General features: G+C 40.1%; 1 protein-coding gene across 14 annotated transcripts in view; it reads right to left on the bottom strand.

Moving 5' to 3' along the window:
* The window catches only part of PTPRM (protein tyrosine phosphatase receptor type M), a 472,980-nt gene that overhangs the window by 321,095 nt on the left and 139,231 nt on the right, over positions 1–12,654 (bottom strand). For all 14 annotated transcript variants that reach the window (XM_027452030.3, XM_027452024.3, XM_027452023.3 and 11 more), the window contains exon 3: positions 4,942–5,207. In XM_027452030.3, coding sequence (XP_027307831.1) covers positions 4,942–5,207 — 266 coding nt within the window. The remainder of the gene's footprint in view (positions 1–4,941; positions 5,208–12,654) is intronic.

A 12,654-nucleotide genomic window follows, 5' to 3' on the forward strand; every position in this document is an offset into this window, starting at 1 on the left:
CTTCTCAGCAGACTGTTCTTAGTTTTGTGCAATAAGGTCAGCCATCCGCAGATAATCCTTGGGAGAAACTTTTGTAGTTTTTGTATTTCATGTGAAAAACACATGGTTTTGTGACAAAAGAGCTCCGAATTTTGGAATCAAAAGAATAAAAGCTTAGGAAACAGAACCAGTGCTAGACACATATCAGATGGGCCCTTTGCTTCCTCCCACCGCACATTAAGCAATCTGAGCTCCCACCTAACTTGTGTATGTTCTCACAAGGCTCACATATATCCTATCTCCTCCTCCTGCTCTTCTCCCAGGTGATGCAGATAACTTCTCACCTCCTCACAAAACAGACTCCATGATGAAGAAAGAGCATGGAAAAAGATAAAAGGAGTTCAGAAGAGCAAGTGCTGGATTCTGCACCTGGGATGGGGCAGCCCTGGCTGTATGTACAGACTGGGGGACAAGAGGCTGGAGAATGGCCCCACAGAAAGGGATCTGGGGGTTCCCACTGACAGCAAGCTGAACACAAGACAGCAGTGTGCCCTGGCAGCCAGGAGGGCCAACCATGTCCTGGGGTGCATCAGGCATGGCATTGCTAGCCGGTCAAGGGAAGGGACTGTCCTGCTCTGCACTGTGCTGGTGCAGCCTCACCTTGAGTGCTATGTGCAGTTTTGGGTGAATCAATGTCAGAAGGACATAAAACAACTAGAGAGTGTCCAAAGGAGGGCTATAACGATGGTGCAGGGTCTGGAGAGGAAGATGTTTGAGGAGCAGCTGAGGTCCCTTGGTGTGCTCAGCCCCGAGCAGAGCAGGCTGAGGGGAGGCCTCATGGCGGCCTGCAGCTCCCTCACGAGGGGAGCGGAGGGGCAGGCGCTGAGCTCTGCTCTCTGGGGACAGTGACAGGACCCGAGGCAACGGCATGGAGCTGGGACAGGGGAGGGTCAGGCTGGGTGTTAGGGAAAGGGTCTGCATCCAGAGGGTGGTCGGGCACTGGGACAGGCTCCCCAGGGACGTGGTCATGGCACTGAGCCTGCCGGAGTTCAAGAAGCGTTTGGACAACGCTCTCAGACATAGGGCCTGGTTTTTGGGTAGCCCTGTGTGGAGCCAGGAGTTGGACTCAATGGTCCTTGTGTGTCCCTTCCAGCCTGGGATATTCTGGGATATATTGGGATATGATTCTATGAGAAACAATGAGAAATTGCAGGTGTCACCGGGCGAGTGAGAAAATTGCATTAGAGATTTCTGAGAGAACAGAAGCAACCAAAATAGAGGTGACTGACCGTAAGCTATGAAATTGAGAGCTTCCTCAAGAATAAATTATCTTATCTACATCAAAACCAGTGAAGCTGTACTATTTTATACTAATTCCTTGGGCCTCCACAGATATTGCTGTAACATAAGACATTTTGGCACATCAGCTAAATTGCAATACCTTAGCAGGTCTAATTTCAGACCATATGCAGCAAATGCAAAGAAAATGACTTACTATAATCCTCAGTGAACAAAGTACAGATTGTGCCAAAATATCTATATTTTCAGAGGTTAAGAAAGTACATGGAGTCCATTACTGACAGACTCAGGTGTCTATTACATATCAGCTAATGCATGGTAATTTATCAAACTGGAGTATCTGATCCAAGCATATAAGGGTTCACCTATGAATAAAGGTGAACAATACAGAGTTCAGGTCTCAAGGGGGAAGTAGGTTGGTGAGGTTATCTTCCTATTTCAATGTCCATTCCTCAGATATCAGTTAGATGTATCATGTTGTTAGAGATCTGACACAGATTATTATTATTGTTACCAACAACAGATTTATAACTCTTTGGTCTTCCTATATTTTTTGTCAAAATTCTAATTTAGCTTAAAATTTACTAATCAAAGTATGGGCTTCTTCTCTTAAAAATCCCCTGTCCACATTATCATTTTGGTTCAGAGCTTCAGTGAGTCTTTGAAGCACATTCTTTATTTTCACTGACTGTTCACAGAGCAGTTTGGCTGCACCCAAACCAGATTCTTTTCAGAAGAAATTACATTGGAATTTCCTCTACTAACTCAGTCCAAACCCTGGTGGGGACATTACAGAATAGTAGAATCATAGGTTGGAATCACCATTTAGGTTGGAAAAGATCTCTAAGACCATCTAGTCCAACCTTTAACCTAGCACTGCCAAGTCCACCATTAAACCATGTCACTAAGCTCTGTATCTAACGTTTTTTGAAGACCTCCAGGGATGGTGACTCAACTACTTCCCTGGGCAGGCTGTCCCAAACCTTCACAACCCTTTCAGTGAAAAATTCCTAATATCCAACTTAAACCTCCCCTGGTGCAACTTAAGTCCATTTCCTCTTATCACTTGATGCTTATGAGAAGAGCCTGATCCCCACGTTGCTATAGCCTCCTTCAAGGTAACTATAGGAACAATAAGGAACAAAAAGGTCTCCCCTGAGCCTCCTTTTCTCCAGACTAAACAACCCCAGCTCCCTTAGCTGCTCCTCATAAGGCTTGCTCTCTAGACATTTCAGCTTTGTAGCCCTTTTCTGGACATGCTCCAGCACCTTAATGTCCTTCTTGTAGCGAGGGGCCCAAAACTGAACACAGTATTTGAGGTGTAGCCTCACCAGAGCAGAGTACAGAGGGATAATCACTTCCCTGACCCTGGTGGCCACTCTGCTTCTGATACAAGCCAGGGTGCCATTGACCTTCTTGGCCACCTGGGCACACTGATGGCTTATTCAACTGGCTATCAACCAATACCCCCAGGCAACTTTCCAGTCATTCCTCCCCTAGCCTGTAGCATTGCATGGGGTTGTTGTGACTCAAGTGAAGTACCCAGTACTTATGATGAAGGCATAAGTGACACAGTCACGTGTTCATTCAGCATCTGCAAAACATACATGCACTAACTCTCCTGAACCAGCCAGAAAGCTCACAAAGCCCCCCAGAAGATGCCATGTTACCAAGCACCCAGTTATATCCCATGTCAGCCACGAAACTGTCTGTGGGATGCTCTGCTCCTCTCCTATTGTCCACCAAGGCAAACAACACAGACCACTCCTCATTTCATTCAAGACAGAAAGGCTCTTTGACATCACTGGAGGACTTTCTCAAAACTGGCATCAGATTCGTAATATGGGTCCCACAACCTTGCAGAAAGGTGCCCTTTCAGCTTGTGAGAAGTGAAGCTGTGGCTAAACCAAGCTTGGACTCTGTGGTCGGGATATGGCCTCATGCTCCAGAGAGGCAAGTAGTACACAGTTTCTCCCACAATGCTAAGGAGAACCTGAGCTTTGCTTTTCTGGAAAAGGTGCCAGTATCCCTCCGTCGAGTCTTGGGCAGAAAGCCACATTGGGTGTGAATGTGTACCCTGTCAATTCTCCCTGCACAACCCAGGAACACATTGACAGAAGCAAGAAGAAATGAAGACTCATAGATCTCTGTCACCGCTGCAGTGCACCTGCCCAGCTTGAAGCTGGTTAGCCAGCAACCAGTATGAATCATGGGCTGTAAGGACAGAGAGCAATCACACTCTTATACAAAGGGATGTGTGACTTTGTTCAGGGATCCTGAATTTTTACACAAGAATGACAAAGTTGTGGTGCAATCCTACAGGAGATCAACTCAACGGCATGCTCTTTTGGGTCTTTTTTGCACCCACTGCCAGGTATCCCATGTTCCAAGGACAAGACGGTCAATTGTGGGTGAAGTAATCACAGGGGAAAGGACTCCAGAAAGTAATTCAGCTTGTGTGTTGTTTTATTCCTTTGAGGAAAAAAGGGTTCGAAATGAAGAGCTTCAGTTCCCTTGAGACATCTTCACAGATCAGCTGCTGCAGACAGAGTAGAAAGTTCACTATCACCCCACAAAGTATCTTCCAGTGGATGCTGTCAAACTAATTCTGAAAAATATGGATGGGGCAGCAAACACCTGGTCATTCATGGCACATGGGATCAGAAGTGGGACTCTACCACATGTGATGCTGGTGGTCAGGGCATCGATGTAGGAATTAAGATGCTGTCACCCTCTGCATAACACACACACAGAAAGCACCATGGAAGGACTACATTGCGCTTCCTAGGGAGGTCTGCAGCGAAAGAACCCCTGTCTTTGGGATAGCTTTCCTCCAGAAAGCTTCAAAGCTGAAGTATAGTGACAAATTTTAGCCCATGGGACCAAAATAAATCCAAACCAAGCTTTCCACACTGCAAGTGAAGATGACAGGAGCCTGAACAACAACTTTGGTCTGTTCCTATTACAGCAAATCACTTGCTCACGTAGACACTATTTTCATGGGAAGGAGAAAAGCTGTTGAACTACTACTGTACAACAGTAAATAACTCTATAATCTTTAAACTTTCCTACAGAGAAGCAGCACTCTAAGGAAGTGGCAAGTGAAACCCTCACTAAATCTTTCGGATGTAATCACAAGCACATTCCTATGATAGTAACTGTTCTATTTACGATTAGTATTGGACAGAACAAATGGATATTGCATTCAAACTGACGACTCAAACTGAGGATTCAAAGGACTCTGCCGGCTCTAAAGCAACAAGTATTGCTCACCTAAATCAAACTTGAAGACTCTACTGCAGTAAAATCTATCGACATTCAATTCCAGCATCCCTAATGAACTGAAAGAATGAGTGAATTTATTATAGAGAAACCAACGTGATTGACTGGAATCAATGGCAAATTTTCTGTATTGTTTCAATCTGATTATTTCATCTGTGTTTGAAGTGTGTGTGTGCATACATCTCATACACTTCTATAAATATATATAAACATATAAACACAGCCATATTCACGTAAAAACATTTAGCATCATCTGCAAAAATGTAATTAAGATAAAGATCAACAAAACACACTGAAACATATTTTGATTTAAAGTCAAAATGGTAATTAAGAGCAGGTGCTTACTATGAGGAACAAAAATTCATAGAAAGTGAATCATACCTGATAAAAATGGGGCCAGAAAGTGCTAATTGCCAGCTCTGCTCTGTTCCAAGTGCCAGTGGTAGATGTGTTCCAGACTGGATTACCAATAGGACCATCATTAACTTTCACATATACATTCAGAATGCCAGGGCTAGATCCACTCTTGCTTGCAACATAATAGTGGAAATCAATACAATGTGTGTCATTTTCTTTTAGATGGGGCAGCAGGAGGTGAGCTTTCTGTCCTGCAAATCTGCCAGATGTATTCACCAACATGAAAGAACCTGCAAAACAAAGTCACTGTTTCAGTTTTTTCATTATTTTAATTTCTTCTCCCTATTACAACAGCTCACAATTAAAGCATCATTAAACAAATGATCATTTTGCCTTGCTTCTGCTAATATAATAGTAATTTGTATTTAATCTCAAATTACTTTTGTGAATCTCAAGATAATTTTCCAAAGCTAGTAAATATTAGAATCCTCACTTTACATATGGAAAAAGAAGGAAAAATAAAACAACAAGCCCCCCTGCAGTGATCTTCACTGCACTGAATCTACAGATGTTAGGAGAAAATCAATTGCAAGTGGAAACTACCTGAGCATTTCTCCATGCTGAGTCCCAGTGAAATCAAGGACAAATCTACGTGCATAGATGCTGGGAGGCAGTAGCTAATGGAGATGTGGCCTGAAATGTTCTCAATTCCTTAGCCACTCTCCAGCTTACCACCAGCTACTTCCTTTAAAAATGAAGTGTGGACGCCTAATTATCTCTTGGTCTCAAGAGCTGAGAAAAGAAGGAAGAACAGAAAATACCCAGCAAATTGTAAAGTTGTATAGAGACAAAAAAGAGGGGGAGGAATGGAGGGAATATTACAGTAGGATCCTAACTTCAAAACCAGTAAAGGTATAAATAAAGGTATAAACACTTGAACGACCCTCACAAGAGCATCCAGTCAACTTATGTGCTACTTTTTAGTGCCTGTTAATGCACTTCATTGAAGTGTACCTTCAAAATAATCAACTTATGCAACAGACGTGCAATTTACAAATCTGAATGACAATACAGTCATTTCATTAGAATAATACAAAGTGATGTTCAAGACATTCATATCACTGTGATGAAAAAACCCAAAGCCAAAGGAAAGAATTCCACTAATGCATATACTGTGATACCATACAAGAAAATAAAATTAAACACGTCTACTTTCAACCAAGGACTTCTCAATGCAACACAATGAAACACAGAAATAAAAAGGTATGTTAAAGCCTGCATTTTTCGTAAAAGTCCAAAGAAAATGGATATGTTATAGATGCATGCTAAAAATCCGTAACTACACGCTTTTATAAAAGTACAAGCACACACATTTCTCAAGCAGTTACTAGAAAGCACATTTTTTTGTTTTTCTATTTGATGTGCAATGATACCCTGGAATTTGAATAGGATGCAAACTCTTAAGTAATTTCTGGAAATGGAATGTAAGTATCGACACCTTCAGTCCAGACTGCACCTTTATCTTAAGTAGGTTTAATTATTCAATAATACAGTTTTGCAGCTATTTTAAATTATTTATCAAGTATAACTTCTCATTAATTTTCAATCCAGACAAAATAATTGAGTTTCTAAAGTTGACAAAAACTTAAATGAAATGTGATACAAAGGAATCTGAATGTATTATTACCTAAAAGGCAATATAACATACTGGGACAAGTCCTCATGCATTAGTAATGTAAGCCAAAGTCACTAACTTGCTTCTCCAATTAAAATCTCATACTAGGCACAACAGACACAACAAGAAGACTCCTGTCCTCAGTTTGGTGTGTGCAGAGAAGCCTAACCAAGTTAGCAGTACTCAGTCTTTCCACTCCTTTCTTTAGTAGGATGGTTCGGAAGTTGTGCATGGTCTTGGGATGATCAAAGTATAAAATCTCCCTGTTCTGGAATTTTAGATTGTGTTGCTCAATAACTAACTAGGATGCTGAAGGATGAAAAATGAATAGGCAGCCAGCTAGAATAAGAATTACTCCTGTTATATTATCAATAACACGTTTATCCATCTTCATAACACAACAAAAGGTTTAAAATAAAAGCCACAAAAGTATATTTGGGTGTAAAGAGAAAGCAAATAAATTTTAAATTTAGCCACATGGATCTTTGCTTTAAGCAGGCAGGAAAAAAAACAATATTCCTTCCATCATTTAGGACATACTCTGCTTTTCAATTACTTCATTTAAACTTAAAATACAGAACCTTTGAAATAGTTACAGTTTGCTATCAAGACGACGGTAACAATGTTTATGAGTTCATTAAAAACTAATTGGCCAGCTTTTTGTATCTTAAGAGCGCTGTGGGGAAAAGTGCATCCATTCTTAGCCACCTTGAAATTTCAAACAAACATCTACCTGATAACCCAGCCAATTTTATACCTGCTTGATAGAAGTATCTTGTTAAGAACTATTTAACTTCTATCATCCTGAATTATGTAGTACGTACTGCACAACTGAACCATGTGACAAATTATCAGGAGCTTAAGAGAGGAAATATGGTCAGCCTATTCTGAATATATCTGTAACTCCCTTGTTGAAAGTGAAAAAGTATGAAAGAACGTCACAATGAACAGTACAAACCTTACTTTCCCCTGTGTAAGAACACAGAATCTTTTAAGAGAACTAAATTAAGCTGCAGTGTATCTTTCAGATACGCTGTTTTAGTTTTTCTGCTAGGAAGTACCTGGCAAGCTCTTCCTAGCTCATGAGGCATGGAGTGGGAGACAGTGACGTAAATGCATCCTTTCAATTGTTTCACTGAACTACGGGCTGAATCTCAGGAAATGAGGCACACAAAAGTGCCCCTAAAGTCCACCAGGCAGCTCTTTTGGGACACTTTAATCCCAGTCACAAGGGCCTCACCAACCAACACTTCCAGAAGCTGAAGTTTCTTTTGTTCCAGCACATCTGCAACAGCACGTTCACTCAGATTCAGTCATCTAGGTCGTTCAGCCATCTAGCATGAGTTGATTAAGTAACCTGTACTAATCGTGCTGCTTCAAACATAGCAACTTCTGCTCTAAGCCTAAACATAGCCTCTAGACACCATGCTGGATGTGCAGCGTGGGCACAAGAAGCCTCGGGTACACCCAACCTGCAGCTCATGGGCAAATCTAAACGTCAGAGGAAAGCTACCAGTGTTCTGGGGGTCTGACTAAAGCTAATCCAAAAGAAAAAAAGGGTAATAAATGTCATGGAAGCCCCCAGTTGGCTCCTTAACCCTTCATTAGCCCTTGCCCGTAAAAGGCGGCCAGCTCACGAAGGAATTCTATCTGTTTTCTTCGGCAGTACTCGTATTTCCCTTCAAGTGAACTCTGATAGAGATCAAATTTCAGAGGTAAAAATACAATGAAATAATCAGGTGTAAGTGTGAGCAAATTCTGTAAAATCAAGGCAAAAATCATGATGCGCAACGCATTAGAATTTAGACCTTAGCTGCTACACCTACTTTTAACTATGGATCTCTGCACAGGAAAGAAAAACTAATTAATATGCATTAAAACGAAAAGGCATAATCGTTAGACAGAAACTATTACATGCATTTTACTTGAAACCATACAGTGTCTGCAAAGGAAAGAAAAAAGTGAATCGAATCCATTAAAATCTTTCTTACAATGTTTTTGGTTTTTTTTTCAGATCAACTCGTCTTCAGTGTTAAGTCATGTAGAAATTTTTTCTTTTAACTTTTACTATTGTCATCTGTTACACTGATTGCTAAAATAATACTATGCCAGATGGTTATATAAACCTAAAGCATGTGGATAAACTCCGTAAGCAAATACCTAAACACCTAATTTTGACTGAAAAAAATAGGAGTTCTCAGCCTTGAAAGGAAAAAAACTCACGACATACTTTCTTTGCTAGAGAGCATTAGCAGAGAGTAGATCGGTTGCCCAGCATTGCTTATTGCACATTTGGGCACCTGACAAACACACTGCAAAAAATAAACTCTGGTATTCACTGGTGTATCAACTAGCTTACAGCTACCTGTAAGGGAATGGGAATTAGAGCAAGATTTCAGTAAGAAAACACACAAAATTATAATCAACGCAGTACTCCTAAGAAGAGATAGTAAATGCACATACTACCATAAATATATTCCTTTTAAACTGAATTATTTCCCTAGATGTACTTTCATGTTTAAACACGTGGATGATGATAGTTTCCTTAGTCAGAAAGTTTAACAGGGATTTACCTGGGTGTAGTGCTTAGCTCCATGTTTAGGCACTAAATTTAAATTAATAGTTCAAAACGATACACTGAAATAAAACCTAAGGTAGCCGATGGTCCTCAGCATCCATTAAATTCAGGCTTCTTTAATCCACGTGTATTAAAAGTCACAGAGTTGCTAAGTCATCCATATTTCATCATTTTACCTAGAGGGTTTAAATCTACAAACTGGTGGATTTGCTACAGTTACTGTCGTTGTTTACAGTTCCCCACTGCACAATGTTCCAGCAGTAATTCAGCAAATATTTGGTACGCTGAAATATTAATTCGAAGATACAACACTTGAGAAAGACAATGCAAACTAGAGTTGGTCCAGAGTAAACGGGCGATTGAATGTCCCAGTAATTCTCGTTAACGTCAGAGGAAATTTTCTGTGAGACAAGCACGGAGGAAAATGAAAATCCTACAATGTTTATTCCAGCAGTTACCCAGCATTAAACAGTATCATGACAGATCTTATTAGGGTTTTGTACACAAGAAGATGCCCAAAAGATAGAGTGACACAAGAACAGCAAAAAAAAAAAAAAAAGATCCCAGTATGTGTTTAAAAAAAAAATAAAAAATCTGACAACTGGAAAAGCAATATACACTTCTACAAAAATGATGGAAATGGCACAAGAGAGATTTCCCAGTCACTTCTGCAAGTTTTTACTGTGTCACATCACCTTGTTAAGAGACACTTTTTATACCTGGAATGTCAAACCCAATGAAATTGAATGCAGTATCATTTTTCATGCACGAAGAAAAAGTGACTACTGAGCAAAGAAAGTTACTTTGTTGATTTTTTCACAAATCCTATACATGGTTGAGCACAAATGATTAGTTTTCCTTCCAGACCGTAACATACAGAACCTACCCAGGAACTGTGATTTCATTGATACGATAATAAATAGAAGAAAAATAGTACTGGAGTTTGACTTATGTAAGCATCAATGTTTGATGATTTTGGCTCTCAGTATTTGAAAAATGTGCTAAATGAAGCAGAGCAGAAATTCTGATTTTAATCACAGATATTCTGTGTATTACCTTATTAACAAAACAACCTTCAGGTGCAGAAATGCTTCTCTGTAAGGTTGAAAGGTATCGAAATGCCCCGTTACCAAAAATGCTCCGATTAGGTAGTTACAAAGGGTACTGTTTATTGACTAAACAGCATTCCCTAAACACCAGCCAGCCCTAGAGCTGTCACTCACTGCAGGTGGCTACCACCATGGTATCATTCCTACCATGGCTGCTGTGAGTGCCCTATGCTAGATATGACTGCCCAAGACGCTGGAACTGCTGTGCATTTGCAGACGAATTGCAAGGCTCAAGCATACCACTTTCAGATAGAGCGGTCAACATAACTGTTCTTTTATTCATTATGCTTTAGATATATATGTATGGATCATCTTGGAAGTACTGCAGGAAGCAGAAAACCTGAATTTGATGACAGGCAACCTTGCACTCTTAATTCCCAAAGCCAGTAAACAGAAGAGTTTTGCTCTTCAGTATTTTTTTCCTACAACTTACTATGTTTACAGATAGAGGAAAGTATCTTTTCAGGTAACACTTGTAATTCTGGAGTTGATGCAATTTGGGAAACTTCGCAAAGCATGGCTAACAACAGTACCTGAAGAACCAGGGTCTTCTGCTCGGATGTATCACTACCAGACACCACGCCATAGATAGCTCCACACAGATATCAGTGCAACCTGCACCCTCAATGGGCAACACATGTGCCAAAATGCACCAGTTGAAAGTCTTCCTTTCAGTGTCTCAACTAATGTCTATCAATTCCGTTAATTAACTTACAAAACTTTCATTTATCAGCTGAATTGTAAAGCCTTCTCTTGAGTATCACTTACCCACATTAAATTTTAAGTTATAATTTTAACCATTATTAATTATCAATCATAAAAAAAAAGTCTCAACTTTTTAGATGTTTCTTCCACGTTTTCAACTACTCCCACTTGAAAAAATCTGTTAAACCATTCCAGCATAAATCCTGCACACTATCTGAAAAGTGGATCAATCTGCTTCTACCCATAATGCCATCTTCATTTTAGCTGAACAGCTAATAAGCCCTATAATTCTTTCACCAAATTCAATTTCTTCCAATTCTTCCTCATCTAATATGCATAGACACATCTTCCATTATTTTGTTCGAAATTCTTTTGATCAAACACAAACATGAAACCACATATTTCTGAGTCATGTATTTCTACAGTCATTTTTCCAATAACCAGTAACGTCTGAAAGAGCTGCTTACTGAAGAACGCTGTTTGTTTTTCCAACCCTTTTCAATATTTAATGAATTTTGCTATTTGTTCTATAGTCTTTGTTCTGTTTCCTTCATGACTCTTCTACATTTTCAAACACTATATTGATATTTTGGAGGCTTTTTCTTATAGGACTAATATTACCTCTTTGCAACAAGCAAGCAATGTATACAAAGTCCACACACACAAAGTTCAGGAGCCATTCCAGGAAATAACTGTGTATGGACAAATTCTGACAGAATTCTGTCAGAAGTTTCAGATTCAACTTCTGAACTAATCATTGCATTTTAGAAAAAAAGAGAAAGCAAAGTAAGAAGAGGCAAAGCATCCATATGTTGGAGTACACTGCATGCTAACTGACACCATCAAAAATATCCCCTGGTGCAGACTTTATCTGCAAATAAAATCATGAAGGTTAGAGGTGAAGAACATAAAATGAAGTGAGGGAAAAGGGGATGTGATTTATCAGGGAAAATGTATCAAGAAAAAATTCACAACTCCAGGATAGACAGACCAAGACCCAGGGAGACTTTTAAAATGCAAAGTTATCCAGCAGCATCTCCCTGGGACTGAAAAAGGCCAATGCAGGCTGAGCACTATTCAGACGGAGCAGGTAGACATATGAAACTTTCTATTACAATTAGCCAAAATTAGACAACAATGGTGATCCTTCCAAAGGAAGGGGCTGTCACAGTAGATGCCCCCCCAGCCCACTTTGAAGTAAGTACACAAACAGAATAAGAACAAAGACGTTGAACATACACATCTGAACTAGGGGAAACCATGCATTGTAAAGCATTTCCTCCACCCTCCATGTTTGACAGAAGACTGGTGATAGTTTATGAAAAAAAAAAAAAGAAAAAAAAAAAGACGCCAACATTTTTATCCTACAGCTGGATGGATGGTATTCAGAAAAAAAAACAAACCTCAGAGGTTTGAACGAATGTGACTTGCAGTTAAAGATCCTCTAACTACTGCACATCACAGGCTCCTCTAGCTTCAAACTTGAGGGTTTTATTCCAGAGGAGGGCCACAAAGATGGTCAAAGGGCCGGAGCACCTCTCCTACGAAGAAAGGCTGAGAAAGCTGGGGATGTTCAGCCTGGGGAAGCGAAGGCTCTGGGGTGACCTTGTTGCAGCCTTTCAGTACCTAAAGGGGGCTTACAAAAAAGATGGAGAGGGACTCTTTGCTCA

This window comes from Anas platyrhynchos, chromosome 2 (assembly GCF_047663525.1).
Source record: "Anas platyrhynchos isolate ZD024472 breed Pekin duck chromosome 2, IASCAAS_PekinDuck_T2T, whole genome shotgun sequence".
Taxonomy (NCBI): domain Eukaryota; kingdom Metazoa; phylum Chordata; class Aves; order Anseriformes; family Anatidae; genus Anas; species Anas platyrhynchos.